Below are 19,316 nucleotides of genomic sequence, written 5' to 3' on the forward strand. Positions count from 1 at the left end.
TAACATTCATTAAGTCACAGAAGACAGAAATCATTTTTCATTGGATTCAAATTTACTTTAAAAAAACATTGATTATATACAGTAATTTCTCTTGACACATTTACAGATAGTACATGTACTGTTATACTATGCTTTAAAATCAGTAAGAGTACAAATGGACATGAAACAGTTAGTACAACAATTGTTATTTTCTCAAATACTGTTCTGATGACTTCAAGGTTGTTTGTAAACATCCTAGTATTGTAACTCACGCCACAAAACCTTGTATGAGACACTGATGTAATGTGCAAAACTTTTTTTTTTGCAACATGATTCTGTAACAAGATTTGAGCCCCCTGGAAGCATAAAAACAAAAGATCCCCACATTGTAGACGTTTGTAGTGTGCTTTCTAGACCATTTTTACACAAGACTGGCCAGTCTTGATCTTAAAATTGTAATTTAAAATCGCAATAATATGAAGGGATACCAATTTGAATTGACTATCTGTGATGTGACCATTTCCACGTCTCGTAAATAGGCATAGAATACAAATAACAGTTACATACATATCCTTGAAGTGAGCAAATACATTGAGGCACATAGTTAAAAACAGAAAAAACATAAGTTGATTTGAACACCACAGCAAAGTGTCTAGAAACAAAATTTGACTGAGGCTGGCGGGGTTTTCAGTTCATGTTATGAATACATTCAGTTAGACACTCAGAGTTAAGACATTAAAACCCAGGCCCATCTTTCAATTATATACAAAACAGTTATGTACAAAATTATACATGGAATCAATCATGTAAGTAGCATGTACCACGAGATTAAGACCTTAAAACAGGAATGAAACCTGTAAGCCTTTTCATACTAGGCTAATGTATTGTAATCCTTTCTCTGCCTTTTAGTAGTGCCAGTTTTGGGCTCCAATGAATATCAGCATTTTTCTAAAGTGTACCTTCCTATAGACATCTCTCTATTTGGTAGAGTTTGTCGATCATCATGGTACAAAAATAAGTTATTTCTCTCGTCACACAATCTCTACAGTTAAGAGCATAATTTTAAATTGAGTAATTATTTGGGCAGCTCTTCCAATAATTAACAAATATAACATACATATCTATGTATCTGTATAAATATGAAAACAAAATGAAATTAATGATTGTTTAAAAAAATATTCTCTAAATGATAAATTCTTAAAAAATTAGAAATATTACCATCTTTTGGAAAAAGGACCAAGTTTTACAAAATGTAATTTAATTGTCATGCATCTCTAAAGTGCAGACAGTGAGTTCTGGGGTGGTTTGACCCTCTCCTTGGTATTGCCTGTCCCCAAAGAACACAAATAATACCATAGTAATTTACCTATATGGACAGGAGGACACACGACACACCCTGTTGATGTGCTTACTTTACCCAGCAGTAACTCACAGGGCAAAGACAGTAGAGATCAGACACCATTTTGGGGAAAATGGCTGAATTCAGGCAGAAACAACCAGGCACTAGAATAACACATTAAAAATGGAGGAACTCTGTTTCATGCCATTTGTACCACCTAAATGACATATTTAATACAAAGAACCCTTTCAATGTTTAGATATGCAGAAATTTGCCGAGTTCATGTTGATCGAGTATACTGAGCGTACAAAACGTTAAAAACACCTTCCTAATATTAAGTTGCACGCACCCCTCCCTTTTGCCCTCAGAACAGCCTCAAGTAGTTAGGGCATGGACTCTACAAGGTGTCGAAAGAGTTCCATAGGGATGCTGGCCCATGTTGACTCCAATGCTTCCCACAGTTGTTTCAAGTTGGCTAGGTGTCCTTTGGGTGGTGGACTATTTTTGTTACACATAGAAACCTGTTGAGCGTGAAAAACCCAGCAGTGTGCCTGGCACCTACTACCATAAGCTTTCACCAGATCAGACTGTCATGGAAATCGCACATGTTCTTAATGTTTTGTACAATCAGTGTATATCTCAGTGCACATACAGTACCAGTCAAAAGTTAATACACTACTACTCATTCCAGGTTCTTTATTTTTTACATTGTAGAATAATAGTGAAGGTATCAAAACTATGAAATAACACATGTAGTAACCAAAAAGTGTTAAATCAAAATACATTTTATATGTTTGAGATTTTTACAAGTAGCCAGCCTTTGCCTTGAGGACAGCTTTGCACACTCTCAACCAGCTTCACCTGGAATGCTTTTCCAACAGTCATGAAGGAGTTCCCACATATGCTGAGCACTTGTTGGTTGCTTTTCCTTCAACTGCAGTCTAACTCATCCCAAACCATCTCAATTGGGTTAAGCTCGGGTGATTGTGGATGCCAGCTTATCTGATGCAGCACTCCATCACTCTCCTTCTTGGTCAAATAGCCCTTACACAGCCTGGAGGTGTGTTTTGGGTCATTGTCCTGTTGAAAAACAAATGATAGTCCCACTAAGCACAAACCAGATGGGATGGCGTATCGCTGCAGAATGCTGTGGTATCCATTCTGGTTAAGTGTGCCTTGAATTCTAAATAAATCACTGACAGTGCACCACAAAGCACCCCCACACCATCACACCTCCATGCTTCACGGTGGGAACCACACATGCGGAGATCATCCGTTCACCTACTCTGCATCTCACAAAGACACGTGGTTTGGAATCAAAAATCTCAAATTTTGATTCATCAGACCAAAGGACAGATTTCCACCGGTCTAATGTTTACTACTCTTTTTTCTTAGACCAAGCAAGTCTCTTCTTATTATTGGTGTCCTTCAGTAGTGTTTTTAGTTGTTGCAGTAATTCGACCATGAAGGCATGATTCATGCAGTCTCCTCTGAACAGTTGATGTTGAGATGTGTCTGTTACCTGAACTCTGAAGCATTTATTTGGGCTGCAATTTCTGTGGCTGGTAACTCTAATGAACTTATCCTCTGCAGCAAAGGTAACTCTAGGTCTTCCTTTCCTGTGGCGGTCCTCATGAGAGCCAGTTTCATCATTGCGCTTGATGTTTTTTGTGACTGCACTTGAAGAAACTTTCAAAGTTATTGACATTTTCCGGATTGACTGACCTTCATGTCTTAAAGTAATGATGGACAGTCGTTTCATTTTGCTCATTTGAGCTGTTCTTGACATAATATGGACTTGGTCTTTAACTAAATAGGGCTATATTCTGTATACCACCCCTACCTTGTGACAACACAACTGATTGGCTTAAACACATTAAGAAGGAAAGAAATTAACAAAATAACTTTTAACAAGTCACACCTGTTAATTGAAATGCATTCCAGGTGACTACCTCATGAAGCTAGTTGAGAGAATGCCATAGGTGTGCAAAGGGTGGTTACTTTGATGAATCACACTTTTTTCCTTACTACATGATTCCATGTGTGTTTTTCATAGGTTTGATGTATTCACTATTATTCTACAATGTAGAAAATAATACAAATAAAGAAAAACCCTTGAATGAGTAGATGTCCAAACTTTTGACTGATACTGTACATCCAAAATCTATTTAGCATGTGAAGGTCTCTCTACATTATAGGAATGACCAAATATCAACAAAGGAGAAGACAGTCAGTTGTAGCACAATGCCCCGACAGTTGAAAATTGACGCGATGAGACTGTGCACCTGTTCGTCTTGCGTGGTATGTTGTTGGGGCGTACACCATCTACTCCACCACTATTCTTCTCTAAGGTGTCATCCCTTCCACCTCACTGTCATCCTCTGCCAGGTAGATGGGACTCTTTGATCGGAGGACTGTCTCAAATTTACCACGGTTGGGTGTGGCCTCTGAGCTGTTCTTAATCCCATAACCAAAGTAGATGAGAAAACCTAGGAGAAAGAGAAGGAAGAAAAACTGATTTAAACAGTGATAAACTGCAGCATGTCAAAGGTGAACCTCACCGACACACTGTACTTGTGCCCCCGCACCTCTCTGATTCAGAGGGGCTGTGTTAAATGCGGAAGACACATTTCCGTTGAACGCTTTCATTCAATTGTACAACTGACTATGTATCCCCCTTTCCTTTCCTTGAGTAACACAACGTTGAGTAATAATACAGATCGGCACAAGAGCAAGAGGCAAAGCAATTATAAGGGGTGGGAATCTCACTAACCAATAGTCATCCACACTGCAAAGCGACACCACGTTGGCCCATCCAGCTGCATCATGAGGTAAATGTTGACAAAGATACTGACCAATGGCAGCACTGGGAGTAGGGGTACCTGAGGGGATTCACATTTTTTTGTTTAGTTTCTACATTAACCACAATTAGCACATACTGGACATAAGACTAACAAGTACAACATCTAATGTTAATTTTCTTTGTTTTAAGCTAAGAGCTGATGATTCAATGAAACAAGTACAGACAGACAGTGGTTTCTAGGAGAACGCAGAAACCTACAGTAAATAGGAAATGGTTTCTCAGGATGAATGAAACAACAAACGCGAACTGAGTCATGTGATTGACAACTCCCATCATACCTTAAAGGTGAGTGCCTGTCTGCTCGGGGGCTGTCTCCAGATGATGGCCACACACAGGAAGGCGAGGAAGGCCAGTATGGCACATATGGTGACCCACAGGGGGTGGCCACTCACCACCTCTGCCCCCCACACAGCCAGCACTACGCACAGCAGGGTGAATACCACAGCTACAGAGAAAAAGAGAGATTGTGAACTTCAGCATGTATAGTGGAATCTTAATTATACTTTACAGTTCTTGGTCATACATAATGCAAATGAGAGAATGCATTGAAATGATCAGACAGCTGCTTCCATTTGTAACCAGTATGCCAAACTTATCAAAAAAAGTCTCACTTAAATATGTGGAGCTATTCTGGTACACCCAAAACAGCTTTAAACGTCATCAACACTTCACCCTGACAAAAGGGGGAGACTCACAGATGACAGCGGTAGTGATGTACACGATAAGTCCGGAGGTCTTGGTGGGGACGTCACAGCTGGGCACCAGCAGCATCTTGAGGGTGAACCTCTCCCTGAGGGCCCTGGTCTCCCCCTCAACCTCCTGGTCAAACTCGTCCCCACTGTCCCCCTCCGCCATGGTTGCCCTCTGCAGACCCACCAGCTCCACCAGCTTCTCACTGGCACCGCTGAGGCCCAGGGTACCCGGCTGGTACCTGAGAACAAATACACATAAAGAGTCAACCTTACGTTGACTGAAAACTCTTTTTAGCCAAGATCCTCTGCACTAACCTGAGGATAAGCACACACACTGCCACAAGTGTGTATGCCAGGAGAGTTCCTATCGACATCAGGTCTACCAGGGCTGCCAGATCAAACAGGAACGCCATCAGGGCTGCAGAGAGAAAGAATCCATTTAAATTCTAAGAAACATAGAGTAGCTGCTAAACAGTTGACAGAAAACTAAGTGTTGGTGCACAGTAAAGCAAGGGCTAAGCTTACCTGCTACAATACCCGACACGATGGTGGCTAACAGGGGGGTCTTGGTTTTTATGTTCATCTTTGAGAGGAAGCGGAAGAGCAGGCCATCCTCAGCCATGGCATAGATTACACGGGGCATGGGGAACATTGAGCCCAGTAAACTGGAAAGAGAAAAGACAGAGGGACTGAGACAAAGTCATCGCCATCACACAGAGGTCAGCCATGTCTCTGGACAGTCCACAAACACTGACTGGCCATCAACATTTAACACAAGAAACCAAAAAAAGTTTGGTTCATATATTCCATATCATAATTGGAACAACAAAAAAAGGAACTGAAAGCACAGTATATGAAAAGAAACATCTGTTCAGACACAAAAATAAATAAACTAAAAATAGCCTGCCATCTGGGTGCCTTTCTACCTTTGCTAGAAGTGCACACAAGGCCATGAGAAGTCTCTATGGGAAACTGTCTGTGCCAGTCACCTGGTGGAGAGGGCACAGAGGGATCCCACAGCCACGATGTAGCGGGCAGGGTCCCAGTGCACATAACTGAAGGCCTCTGGCAGTGGGCTCTCTCTGTTCAGCAGGTAGTAGGGCATCATAAGGGTGAGAGCCGCAGACACCCCGAAGTAGGCAAAGAAACAGATGAGCAGAGAAGCCACGATACCGATGGGGATGGAACGCATAGGGTTCTTGGCCTCTTCACCTGTGTAGATAGAGATGGTTTAAATTTGACAGTCGTCAACCACAGAAAAAAATACTCTGGTGTCAAGAGACAAGAAGAAATGGCCTACTTGTTGTTGCGATGCAGTCGAACCCCACAAAGGCATAGAAGCAGGTTGCTGCCCCAGACAGGACTCCACTGAAGCCAAATGGAGCAAAACCCCCAGTGCCAAACTTCTCTTTAATGATCCTGGACAAAGAAAGAGAACAGGGGACTGGTTATTGTAGTACCCTTAAACACAGAAAAATGCCCAAGAGAAAGAGTAATCGTTTCATATTTAGTCTTCAAGAAGAGAACTGCTACCCCTGATGGGGTAAAGCTTTGATCTATTTTTGCAAACAGACTTTCGTACCCTCTCATTTACTGCATAGGTCTTATTTTAAAACATAACACCATTCCTGCCTAATAAACTCCTCTTTCTGAGCTCCCCTCCCTGTCTTGTGTTTTGGTGACTCACTCTGGATCAGTGATGTTGGTTGTGTTGACAAAGTCCTCCACGGTGAGGTTCCAGTTGGTACGGTCTCCCTTCACCAGGCCTGAGATGATGACGAAGCCCAGCACCACCAGGTTGACCCCCGTGAAGATCTTGTTCACCAGGGCCGACTCGCTAACGCCAAATGCCAGCAGGCCTGTGTGGGTGTTAGCAAAGTGTCAGAGCCACAGATGTGGGCAGCGGCCAATCATAATGCTGCACTGAATGGGCACTCTGCCCTTGCGCTAGGGCAGCAATGAAGAGGCAGCCATAGAAACCTCTCTTTAGTAGCTGTAGTTTCGCTGAGGTTGTGTATTATGCTTTCAAATGTGTTCTGAGTTATGTTAATGATATGCGAGCCACACCAGTGAGCAGCAAGATCAGGATGAAGGCGAAGAGGTCTGGGTATTCAGCAAGAATATTCCCAGGGACCTTGATGGACATGGAGGCTCTGAAGAAGTCTGAGATCTTCTGTTCAACCAGGTTGTCAAAGGTGGAGCTCCAGGCCCGAGCAACACTGGCTGTGCCTGAAAGAGGGAGAGACTTACAATGAGGAGGTTGGAGTCATACTTTCAAGGGCTCTTCTGTCATGAGGCAATCCTTCTGAAGGACCAGGCACTTGCTCTGCCTGTAAAACCTCTTCAGCTCACATCCTCGTCAGAATCTTAATCATTCAGTCTAATTATTCAGCTACTCAGAATGGCTGATTATCTCAACTGACTGGCTGGGTATAGCAGTAATATCACTGCAGTTTAAGCAGCTTGGAGTTGTGTGCAGTCACATACATTTATGTTATCCTTGCACCTCATATCCTGCTTTTACCTTTAAAAACATGTTTCTTGCAACTTTACACAAAGAAAAGATCAAACATTTCCTGCCCATTTTTTTCTCATGTTGGTTCTTCATTTCAAATCCCTAATTTTTACTAACCCACTTCTGACTTACCTATGACATAGGAGAGGATGAGGTTCCAGCCAGTGATGAAGGCCCAGATTTCCCCCACAGTCACATAGCTGTACATGTAGGCTGAACCAGTCTTAGGCACACGAGCACCAAACTCTGCATAACACAGACCAGCAAGGACGGAGGAGAGCGCTGCGATGAGGAAGCAGAGGACGATGGCTGGGCCGGCCTTCTCCCTGGCCACCTCTCCAGCCAGCACATAGACGCCAGCCCCCAGAGTGGCACCCACCCCCAGGGCAATAAGGTCCAGCGTGGTCAGGCAGCGGGCGAAGTGGCTCTCTTCCTGGTTACAGTCCAGCGCCCGTCGCCGGAGCAGCATCTTACCGAAGGACGCTAGCTTCTCAGCCATGATAGGACAGGTCACCAAATCAAGAGGAGGAGATGAAGGATCTTCTTACAGCCAACTGAGGAAGAGGACAATCTACTGTCAAATGAGAGCGGAAAGTGGTTTGGAGGGACAAGTTCAGACACAACGATCATTATTTTGTAATCGACTACTTTCTCAGAAGCGAAATATCATAGAAATCAAATGGGGAGTGAAATGTCAGTCATAAAAACAAAGCAATACGCTTCCTCACACGAAAGAATGAGTCATTCCATGTAGAGTAGATGCCAAAACTATCATAAAAAACTACCACTATCATGGTGGTGTACTGTGCTGTCCAAACTTGTGAAACATAGATGTCTATGATTGGTTCAGATTTGGTCCGGTCCAAATCTGAAACAATCATGGACGTCTATAAAAAAATAAAAATAAATTTAAAAAAGTACTTTTACCCCTTTTTCGTGATATGCAAATTGGTAGTTACAGTCTTGTCCCATTACTGCAACTCCTACGGACTCGGGAGCGGCAAAGGTCGAGCGCCATGCGTCCTCCGAGACACGACCCTGCCAAGCCGCACTGCTTGTTGACACACTGCTATCTTAACCCGGAAGCCAGCCCACCAATGTGTCGGAGGAAACACCATCCAGCTGGCGACCGACATCAGCTTGCAGGTGCCTGGCCCGCCACAAGGAGTCGCTAGAGCACGATGGGACAAGGAAATCCCGGCCGGTCAAACCCACCTCTACCACGGACGACACTGGGCCAACTGGGCCCCGCTTAATGGGTCTCCCGGTCGCCTGGGATCGAACTCGGGTCTGTAGTAACACCTCAAGCACTCCGATGCAGTGCCTTAGACCACTTGGAGCCCATGGACGTCTATGTTTGGGCCAAATGAAAGCCGTACCAGACGTCTGTGGACATTGAAATCAAGGTCAGGCCGGACCAAATTCCAACTACTTTTCATCATTCATGGACGTCCGGTGTCAGTTGGTGCTCAGTGGGAGAGGATGCTTATTACAGTAAAATGGGAAGAAAGGGGGCTCATGGGTAGGTGTCAATAAGAGCTGGGAGAGGTGACATTAATTGGAGAGACTTTTCACACTCTTGCTTTGACCACCAGACTACAGAAAGAAAACATCAGATCAACATGACAGTATGCCAGCAGAAGGGAGGACAGTAGCAGGGGACCCAACTGTGCTTTGTGACAACTATGATTTCCCCATTGTAGCCAATTCAATTGCAGAAATTCTGTTACCGATTCATTTAATTCATAAACAAAACTGATATCAGTAAAACATTACAACTAATTGATGTCTACCTTTACTTGTTCTGTGAACATTCATTATCCTTCCTCCTCATGAGGGAGAGAAATGAGAAAATATCTCAAAAGAGACTCTCCAGTTTTGTATACTTTTTTTGACAGTAGTTCTGAAAGTTGTGCTCACAAGCCAAAAGTGGTCCCCGAAAATTGGTACTACATCACATAGGTGCAGATATGTACACCACGTCATTGCATGTCCATCTTGCTAGTCTTGACTGAAATGGCTAGAACTCAAATTGCTAGGGAGCTGGCCCATGTGGGGGGAAAATGGTGCAGTACAACTTCCAGAAAACAAGTTGATTTCAAACTAGGGACTTCGTGGTCAATTTAGGTAATTCTGCTCATAGATTATGTATGAAATACACCAACAAATCCAGTCTAAAGCGGAAGGTTTAAAAAAGACTTAGTAGTCGCCAAAGTTCCGGATCATGTCTAATGATGTGGGTTTTTGGTAATGGAATTTCAAGGCACAAGGCAAGATTTCTTGAACTTACAGAATGCTGACTTTTTCTCTTATAAACCAAATATAAAAAAGTGTTGATATTAGTTGGCAGGGGTCTTTACTTCAACATTGTTTTTTGGTATATTTCTAACACCTTTTAAGACTTTCTGGTAGATGTTTAAGACCCCCTTTCCATCTGTTTGACAAGAAATCATAGTGTTAGCTTATTCCACATTTTTAGGATGGAAAATGGTTGAAAAATGTATATATGCCTTAATTTCTCAAAAATAGAGACTCTTAGCTATCATTTGACATGCTCATATGAACTTCAGATGTTGGAGCTCGTAGGTCCTTTTACATGGAATTTACCTGTCTGGCTGAATAGTGAATAATGTCAGGCAGCCATTTAGGCCCCGACCACTGGCTGGTGGCCGCTTGAGGAAAGAAAGCCCTGCAGTAGTGCATAGTGCTGACAAGTACCCTGACCTTGGCTGAGACCATATTGAATCTGAAAGACTGAAAGGGAGGGAGTCAAGAACCCCATTCATGTGCAGCCAGAAAAACTAAAATAGGAGAATGAAGAAAATAAATGAAAAGAGAACAGGGTGAAAAGAGAGAATAGCAGGAATGGCAGCATAGTTGGCAAATAAAGCTTGGGAGAGAGAGGGGAATGGAAAAACATGATGAAAGGCCTCTGACTTGACACACCAGACCGATTAAATTTTTAAGAAGCAGACAGATGATCCCAATACAAAGCTGGGTAAGAAAACTAGAATTGCCCTATCCAACTGTGCCCAAAAAAGGAACTATTCAGCAGGAAAAAAATTGCTGTCCAAGCCCACTGTGTGGGCACCATGGTTGGACATAATAAAGCTGTCCTGTCTGGCAATGGGTCCAGTTCGAAGGGTTGATGCTGGCACACACACACCAGAGAGGCCATGCAAGTTTAATCAGGCCAAGTCTGGGAAACACACCTCATCAGGAGGGAGAGAGCATCCATGTCAACTCTGTTTGGCTGACAGGAGACAATGTCTACAGGGGACACAGGCAACTGCATTTCCTACACCTAGATCTCATTCCCCTGTGGCCCTTGTTCTTAAATCTATAGTGTACACACTATAGGCCAGGGCTATTCAACTGGCGGCCAGCAGGCCAGATCTGGCCCGTATATTAATTTATACCGGTCCTTAGATCAATTCTGAACATTAACAAAAGATCTGAAAAAAAATCCCTGCCCAAATCCAACATTCAGTGCCAAAAAGACAAGCACTATGGTGGTTGTCTATAGTGTGGTTTCTAGCACTATGGTGGTTGTCTATAGTGTGGTTTCTAGCACTATGGTGGTTGTCTATAGTGTGGTTTCTAGCGCCTGTGGCATGTTGATAATTTTTTCTTCATATGAATTTATCTCTAGCGTTTGAACGGTTTAAGCTATGACACCATTCCTGAAAGCTACGACTCTCAGTAACACGCATGTGCCTTCCATTTCCCTCTCTGATGCTCACAAGGACTCGTTAGAAGGGTGTGACAACAAACATCTAATGACTGAGAAAAATTAATTCAAAGAATTCTTCCTTCAGACTGGAATTTGGCATAGCTGTCTTTTTATTGACATGCTTAATTAGGATTTAAAAAATGACCTAATTACTTTTAATTAAGCTTTTAATAGTTGTTTAAATAAAACAAAAAAAATGGTGAGCAAGCGTTGCACCTTTTCCTTTCAATGATGATCAATTGTTTTGGTTGCACCTCAACTGGTGTTGGTTGAGCACCCTCCAAAGTGCTATATTGGTGGTAATGCATTGCTTTCTTTAATACAGTTCTTCTGAAGAATAATCGCATGTGCAAAATGTCCGGCCCCCGTGCAATTAACCTTTTTACATCTGTCCCCGTAAGAATACGTTAAATGGCCCTGCTATAGGCTATGAGTTCAACAAATAGACATCTCAGTCACAAGTTACTACACCCACGGCACTTACAATTTCCTAACAATTTGACTATTAACATATTGCTGACTTTAGGCTGATAGAGATAGTCAAAATGGGATTGCAAGGTCTGCCAGGCTGCATGTTGTCATCTACTAAGCGCAGTAGACTGACATACTAGCCAGGCTAAGTTGGGAAAATCCAGCCTCTGGAATAACAACTATATCAAGCACAGTTGGCCTTTCTCCTCCATTAAGAGGATAATCAACAGTGTTACATAAGCCTGCTAACCTTCTTAGAGGTGAACAAATAATTAGTCATGATTATGTTTGTGTAGCCTAGCATGACCATGGTGAAATGTGTGGGCTAAACATCATCACAAAGTCTTTGCAATATGATGTGGGAAATTAATTGCATGTTCTGGTAATTTCTAAGAAGTATTAAAGAATATAACTGTTTTGGGCTCCCGAGTGGCACAGCTGTATTTTTATTTTTAACTGTAAAGAAGGCCTTAAGTTAACTTTTTGGTCTACCAGCCACTGTATAATAAAACAAATGAGCATGCTTTGTAATGTTCCTAAAACAATACATGCATTACTAGTAAGAAATAAATGTTGTTTCATTTCGTTTCATTTTTTGGGACAAATTTTCACCTGCCCCTTTAACAGGCTTCCGAGTGTCGCAGCGGTCTAAGGCACCGCATCTCAGTGCTAGAGGCGTCACAACAGACAACCTGGCTCGAATCGAGGCTGTATCACATTATTATTATTATTATTATTATTATTTTTACAGGAGCTTAGTCACAAATAGAACAATGAGACAGATATTTCACTGGATGTATAAATGTGAAGCATCTGAGTGGCATTTGGTAGTGAGGAGTGGAAAGCCCAGTGGTCGGCAGTGGGAGAAGATGGAACGAGATAGCAGAATGTCAGCCAAAATGTAATTTTCTCATCAATTAAACATTTGACCCCAATAGTTCTGTTCCCAAAACTAAAATATGTTACGAACAGTGGACACAGTTTTGTAGACTTTACCATTTGCCAAAGTAAAAAAAAAAAAGTCAATATTTAGAGTGCAAATTTAGTTACTGCACACGCGCACTTCAGAGTAGGCGGTCCCTAAACCGAAATATGCAAATATATGCTAGAACGCGCCAATAGGATCTCGCTAGCTCGTGCTTGGCTCTGCCCACCTCCTTGCTTGTTCCGCCCATATGACTAATTTGTTCCAATGTAAACAGGCTGTGGTCTATCTTGGTTTAGTAATAGAAATCTTTGTTACAGTGGTAAGGCGACTCGAGTCATGTTTGTGAGAATGAGTCTGACTAGTAGCCGTGTTGTCTTCTTTTCCCTAGCATTTGAAACTCAAACATTGAAAAACATAGCTTGTGAACAATGTAAATAGCCAAGAAACAGTGACAAAGTCTCACTTCAGTAGACTTTCGTTTCAACTAAATTAGACCATTATGCCTGTGCTCAGCACTTCAAAAAATAATCCTTCACTCAGCTCTTCACGTGAGCACAGTAGCGCGAGGTGGGATAGGCTATATAATATACTACTATACTATATAATTCGTAGTTCTTTGACTTTGTGCGTTTACCAGCTATGGAACAAAACGGCAGAAATACTCTGAAAACAGCTACTGCAGAATTTATTTAGCTATTAATGTGATCATACTTTGTATTCACAAATGCTAGTGAAATGCTCGCACTGTGGAGCCCTGACCACTCGCCAATGTGGCAGGTGAAATAGTAGACCTCTAACCTGCAAAATTTAAACCCTGACTGTAAACATAGAAGAACCATTGTAAAGCAGAACTTATGACACAGGAAATATGACCTGGGTGCCAGGACATTTCTGAATTCAACAACGCAATACTGTTGTCTTGCCAAACATGACTACAACTAGAACAAGCTGTTCCATGCTCAGAGGTTTTAAATATCAAGAAAAAAAGGTTCTACTCCCACTCATTGTTATTGTTTGGAAAAACAACAAAAAGGGGAAACAATGTGGCCTCCATCAAACAAGTGAGTGCTCAGGTTTAGCCTGTACAGCTAAATGAAAAAGGTTCATGATTCAGTTCCAACAATTCAAGGTGACAGGCCTCATTCAGAAGACCTGTCATATCATTTGACCATGGAATGAATCATTGCCAACTTTTGCTAAGGAATGAGACACAGGGCATAATGCTCAATTTGTGGGTGTTTCCATGGTTACTTTGCTTTGGCTTCTCTGAAATTATGCCAGTTGATGCACACACAGCATTTGTTATTCATCAGGTCCCTGTCTTCAAAGGGCAATCTAATTATGGGCCTAGATGACAGAGCATCAGCCATCTCTTGCTATGTAAAGCCCTCTATCTACTACCGCACCCGTGTCTCCACACAATAATGCAATTTCACCAAAAGGCTGAAAGGAGTACTGGAGTGCCATGCTATACTTGAAGGTTATATCTCACAGTATATGACATATTTGATTACACAGCATGTCCTCCATGAGAGCTGTTTGCCTCATCACCCACCATACTCTAAGCCCGGGGGCACTAACAGGTCTCAAGCAGATAATGCACTTGCACAGCCTGTGCATGTCTCCTTGAGTGACACTCCTTCAGGTGGGGTTATTTCACACTAGTCTTTCCAGTTACCATAAATTACTCAACACTCAAACGGTCCTTGGAACTCTGAAAAAAGGTAGGTGCGGTAGTTTGATTGGTGGTTGTTTTTTGGCTGAAAAAAAAGCCACAGAAATTTGAAAAACACCTGGAAAAGACGAGCCTCAGCAGGTACTTGAACATAGTTATGCAACACCACAAACATACGTAGACCCTTCCACAATAGAAAGTGTCAGTACTCACTTAGCTGATTAAGCAGCAATAGATTATGCACTATATTTTATTGAATATATCAGTTAGTGACCTTCAGACTGGTCTCATAGTAAACGTAAATCCAGGAAACAAATTAGTATGATATGCTATGGTGACATACGGTAATTGGTATGTTACATAAGACAGGTTACTTAAGGCAAAAAGGAAAAGGAGGGTGGTTGGTCGGGGTGGAGATATCTATTTATGCGAACGTCTAGCAACCCAAAGGTTGCGTGTTTGAATCTCTTCATGGACAACTTAGGCATGTTAGCTACTTTGCAACTATACTGAACAAAAATATAAAAACGCAACAATTTAAGTTTTTACTGAGTTAAAGTTCATATAAGGAAATAAGTCAATTGAAATCAACTATTTAGGCCCTAATCTATGGATTTCACATGACTGGGCACAGGTGCACCCACTGGGAAGCCAGGCCTAGCCAATCAGAAATATTTTTTTCTGCACCAAAGGGCTTTATTACATACAGACCCCCCCTACCCCCCAGACAATCCCTCAGGTGAAGAAGCCGGATGTGGCCCTGGGCTGGCGTAGTTACACATGGTCTGCGTTTGAGGCCAGTTGGACGCACAGCCAAATTCTCTAAAATGATGTTGGGTGCTTATGATAGAGAAATGAACATTCAATTCACTGGCAACAGCTCTGGTGGACATTCCTGCAGTAAGCATGCAAATTGCACGCTCCCTCAAAACCATGCTGTTTAATGAGTTTCTTGATATGCCACACCTGTCAGGTGGATGGATTTTCTTGGAAAAGGAGAAATGCTTACAGGGATGCAAACAAATTTGTGCACAAAATTTGAGAGAAATAAGCTTTCCGTGCTTATGGAAAATTTCAGGGATTTTTTTTCAGCTCATGAAACATGGGACAAACACTTTACATGTTACACTTGTATTTTTGTTCAGCATACTTAGCATGTTAACTAACCCTTTCCCTAACCATTTAACCCAACGTAACCCCAAGCTTAGCTAACGTTAGCTAGCTTGCTAACATTAGCTATAGGTGGCTAAAGTTAATGTTTTCCACAACAAAATGGAATTCGTAACATATGATAGATTTAGCAAGTGCATAACATATGGTACGATTTTGAATTCGTAAAATATCATACAAATTAACAATTTGTAACATTATACAAAATGGATGATTGACATCCACAAATCAATACATACTACATTAAATGTGTACAACACTTACATACAGAATAATACGATATGCTCTGAGACCAGGTTGTATTATTAACTAGCCAGCTAAGATTATTAATACATTTAAAATGGAGAGCTGCAGGCTTGCACACAACAGTCCGTGTTCGACAAGGAAGAAAAATAAACACCAACCTGATTACAAGAGTACATTGATAACGTTAGATCAAATAGAGAAGGAATGTTCGACAGGAATTTAGTTATCAATCTAACGTTAGCTACATAAAACACGCCCAAGGTTTACATTACTAAACTCGTTTACGTTTGGTTTGGCGAGGTTGGTAAACTAGCTACCTGATTTACAGCAAGATTAATTAGACGGTCCATTCACTTGCCAGCCAAAACACCTAACTAGCTAACGTTAGTACTCAAGCCCTATGGTTGAGGAAGACTTGCTAAAACCAAAGAACCGACAGCTGGATTGTCTGAAAAGCTAGCTAGAACCAAACACTCCAGCATGTCTGCCAGACTACGCTAGATATCTACAAAGACTCTCGTTAATTAATGCTAGGCATCGCGAAAATGTTGTCCAGCTGACCAAATAGTACTGCCACATTCGATTCAGGTGTTGTTATTCACTATAAATCTCCATTCCTTGAATGACGTTGAGTTAATTCATTCATTCCTATCGATGAGCACACGCTTTGGTTAAGACTATTTCTTGGAACACATCGCTAGCAAATACAATCTTCATTCGATGTCTTTGGTATACCAAACATTAGTTAGCTACATACCTGAAGAATTGATAGGCCCCTTGCGATCAGCAAGATGAAAACTATCGGTCTTCCGATTGAACTTCTGTCTTGATACAACTTGATACAACACACCCGAATGTACCGTACCAGTCAAAAGTTTGGACACACCTACTGATTCAATATTTTTTTCGTTTATTTTTACTATTTTCTACATTGTAGAATAATAGTGAAGACATATCAACACTATAAAATAACACATATGGAATCACGGAACCAAAAAAATGTAAAACAAAATATAATTTTAGATTCTTCAAAGTAGCCACCCTTTGCCTTTAACAGCTTTGCACACTCTTGGCATTCTCTCAACCAGCATCACCTGGAATGCTTTCCCAACATTCTTGAAGGAGTTCCCACATATGCTGAGCACTTGTTTTTTCCCTCCACTCTGCGGTCCAACTCATCCCAAACCATCTCAATTGGGTTGAGGTCAGGTGATTGTGGAGGCCAGGTCATCTGATGCAGCACTCCATCCCTCTCCTTATTGGACAACTAGCCCTTACACAGCCTGGAGGTGTGTTTTGGGTCATTGTCCTGTTGAAAAACAAATGATAGTCCCACTAAGCACAAACCAGATGGGTTGGCGTATCTCTACAGAATGCTATGGTAGCCATGCTGGTTAAGTGTGCCTTGAATTCTAAATAAATCACAGACAGTGCCACCAGCAAAGTACCATCACACCTCCTCCTCCATGCTTCACGGTGGGAACCACACATGCAGAGATCATGCGTTCACCTACTCTGCGTCTCACAAAGACACGGCAGTTGGTACCGTAAAATCTCAAATTTGGACTCATCAGACCAAAGGACAGATTTCCACCAGTCTAATGTTCATTGCTTGTGTTTCTTGGCCCAAGCAAGTATTTTTATTGGTGTCCTTTCGTAGTGGTTTCTTTGCAGGATTCACTCACTCCCTGAACAGTTGATGTCGAGATGTGTCTGTTACTTGAACTCTGTGAAGCATCTATTTGGGCTACAATTTCTGAGGCTGGTAACTCTAATGAACTTATCCTCTGCGGCAGAGGTAACTCTGGGTCTTCCTTTCCTGTGGCGGTCCTCATGAGAGCCAGTGTCATCATAGCGCTTGATGGTTTTTGCGACTGCACTTGAAGAAATCTTCAAAGTTCTTGAAATATTCCAGATTGACTGACCTTCATGTCTTGAAGTAATGATGGACTATCATTTCTCTTTGCTTATTTGAGCTGTTCTTACCATAATATGGACTTGGTCTTTTATAAAATAGGGCTATCTTCTGTATACCACCCCTACATTGTCACAACACTACCGACTGGCTCAAACGCATTAAGAAGGGAAAAAATTATACAAATGAACTTTTAACAAGGCACACCTGCTAATTGAAATGCATTCCAGGTGACTACCTCATGGAGCTGGTTGAGAGAATACCAAGAGTGTGCAAAGCTGTCATCAAGGCAAACGGTGGCTGCTTTGAAGAATCTGAAATATATTTTGATTTGTTTAACACATTTTTGGTTATTACATGATTCCATGTGTGTTATTTCATTGTTTTGATGTATTCACTATTATTCTACAATGAAGAAAATAGTAAAAATAAATAAAAACCCTTGAATGAGTAGGTGTGTCCAAACTTTTGACTGGTACTGGTATTGTCCGAACACTGTTGTGTTGTTCAGAGGAGCTAGCCAACAACACAGCTAACACAATCACTTCAAACTGAAGCTGAAAAGACTGCAAACTAGCTGCACTTCGTTTCGTTTGACCTGTTTTCTATTGATAGTTTTTTGTATATATCCATAAAATGATGATTCAAGATTGCGACTGGCAGAGAAAAGCTGCCTACCTGTCTTCATTACTATGGGACAGCTGGAGATTGAATTTTAATATTGAAACAATCTCACTGACAGCAAGGTTTATACAAATCTCCGCTGTTGAAAACAAATTGTTAGTCTAAAAGAAATGTGAGATAATGTCTAGATGCTTTTTATAGTGGAGATAAAGTTTAGAAATTGCCTGGCTGGGCTGATGAGACAGTGGATTGGCACAGTCAGATGGAACAAAGTAAATAGGCATTTTAATGTCATAGATTTAGCCGGTGGTAACTTGTGGAATAGACACTGGCTGGAATGCGATTTTAACCAATCAGCATTCAGGATTAGACCCACCCCTTGTATAAATGAAAATAATGTGCAGTAGATTCTCTCAGTTCCGTAAAAAAACATGGTTTACATTACTTGAATGTATCTTTAACAAAAGGGATATCTGTCTTTTTTATCTACTACATTGTAGTAGTAATAGATAGATTAATACAATATTTGGAATATTACTTGAAGGCTATTACACCAGGTATGTCTCTTTTCTAGCCCAATATTAGATACATTTTTTCATAAATAAGGACATTCCATAGTGACAGCATGCAAGATAAGTCATTGTACAATGCCTGTACCTGCTTGCAGCATGTGTCCCACTACATCTGAAGCTACATCTATAATCAGAATATGGGTGGCAATGTTTTGTTCTAGCATTTGCGCACATGTTTCTTCTACTTCCCATCCGGGGCAGCATGGTGCCCTCATTGCAAGGCTGATTACCTAGATAAGCAGGTGTGCGTTCAAAGTGAGAATACAACATGGAACCCATGTTTGATTGGGGGAGGTAGCATCTAAAAACTGGATTTAATGGGCGCGTTCAACATTGCAGCCGACTTTAAAAACGAGTCAAGACTCACTGATCTACAAATCACCCTGCATCATAAATAACTACTCAATATTATTTATTGATCAGTCAGTCACAATTTCCCCATGATACATCACCATTTTGATGCTCTTGAACACAGCTAATAGTTTCTTTGTCACTGCTCAGCGACACAAACAGTGATTCTCCAATCAGAACAGTCTACCGATTATGAATGTAGCTTGGGACCCGGTACACATGCTGTTAACAGGTTGTTATTGG

General features: G+C 41.5%; 1 protein-coding gene across 4 annotated transcripts; it reads right to left on the reverse strand.

Annotated features, from left to right (window-relative positions):
* Positions 1-30: 30 nt before the first annotated feature.
* LOC129858063 (cationic amino acid transporter 3-like) lies at positions 31-16,547 on the reverse strand. 4 transcript variants are annotated; one of them, XM_055926975.1, is made up of 12 exons: positions 16,369-16,547; positions 7,521-7,942; positions 6,941-7,102; positions 6,561-6,732; positions 6,174-6,292; positions 5,863-6,085; positions 5,399-5,538; positions 5,189-5,291; positions 4,877-5,112; positions 4,460-4,626; positions 4,092-4,200; positions 31-3,807 (listed from the first exon to the last, which is right to left on the reverse strand). In XM_055926975.1, exons 2-12 carry the CDS (start codon positions 7,885-7,887, stop codon positions 3,665-3,667), a joined length of 1,941 nt encoding a protein of 646 aa, XP_055782950.1. In that variant the 5' UTR covers positions 7,888-7,942; positions 16,369-16,547; the 3' UTR covers positions 31-3,664. The 4 variants fall into 4 exon arrangements, with proteins under 4 accessions (XP_055782950.1, XP_055782953.1, XP_055782952.1 ...); XM_055926978.1 differs by lacking the exon at positions 16,369-16,547 and adding an exon at positions 15,929-16,308; XM_055926977.1 differs by lacking the exon at positions 16,369-16,547 and adding an exon at positions 15,770-16,308.
* Positions 16,548-19,316: the final 2,769 nt, after the last annotated feature.

The sequence above is a fragment of the Salvelinus fontinalis genome, chromosome 6 (genome assembly GCF_029448725.1).
Source record: "Salvelinus fontinalis isolate EN_2023a chromosome 6, ASM2944872v1, whole genome shotgun sequence".
Taxonomy (NCBI): domain Eukaryota; kingdom Metazoa; phylum Chordata; class Actinopteri; order Salmoniformes; family Salmonidae; genus Salvelinus; species Salvelinus fontinalis.

Excerpts from the sequence above, each read along its gene's own strand:
- LOC129858063 (XM_055926975.1), bottom strand. The coding sequence starts at position 7,887 with ATGGCTGAGAAGCTAGCGTCCTTCGGTAAGATGCTGCTCCGGCGACGG. Across the intron at positions 4,201-4,459 it reads GACAGGCACTCACCTTTAAG|GTACCCCTACTCCCAGTGCT; the intron begins GTATGATGGGAG and ends GAATCCCCTCAG. Across the intron at positions 3,808-4,091 it reads TGCAGTGTGGATGACTATTG|GTTTTCTCATCTACTTTGGT; the intron begins GTTAGTGAGATT and ends TCTTTCTCCTAG.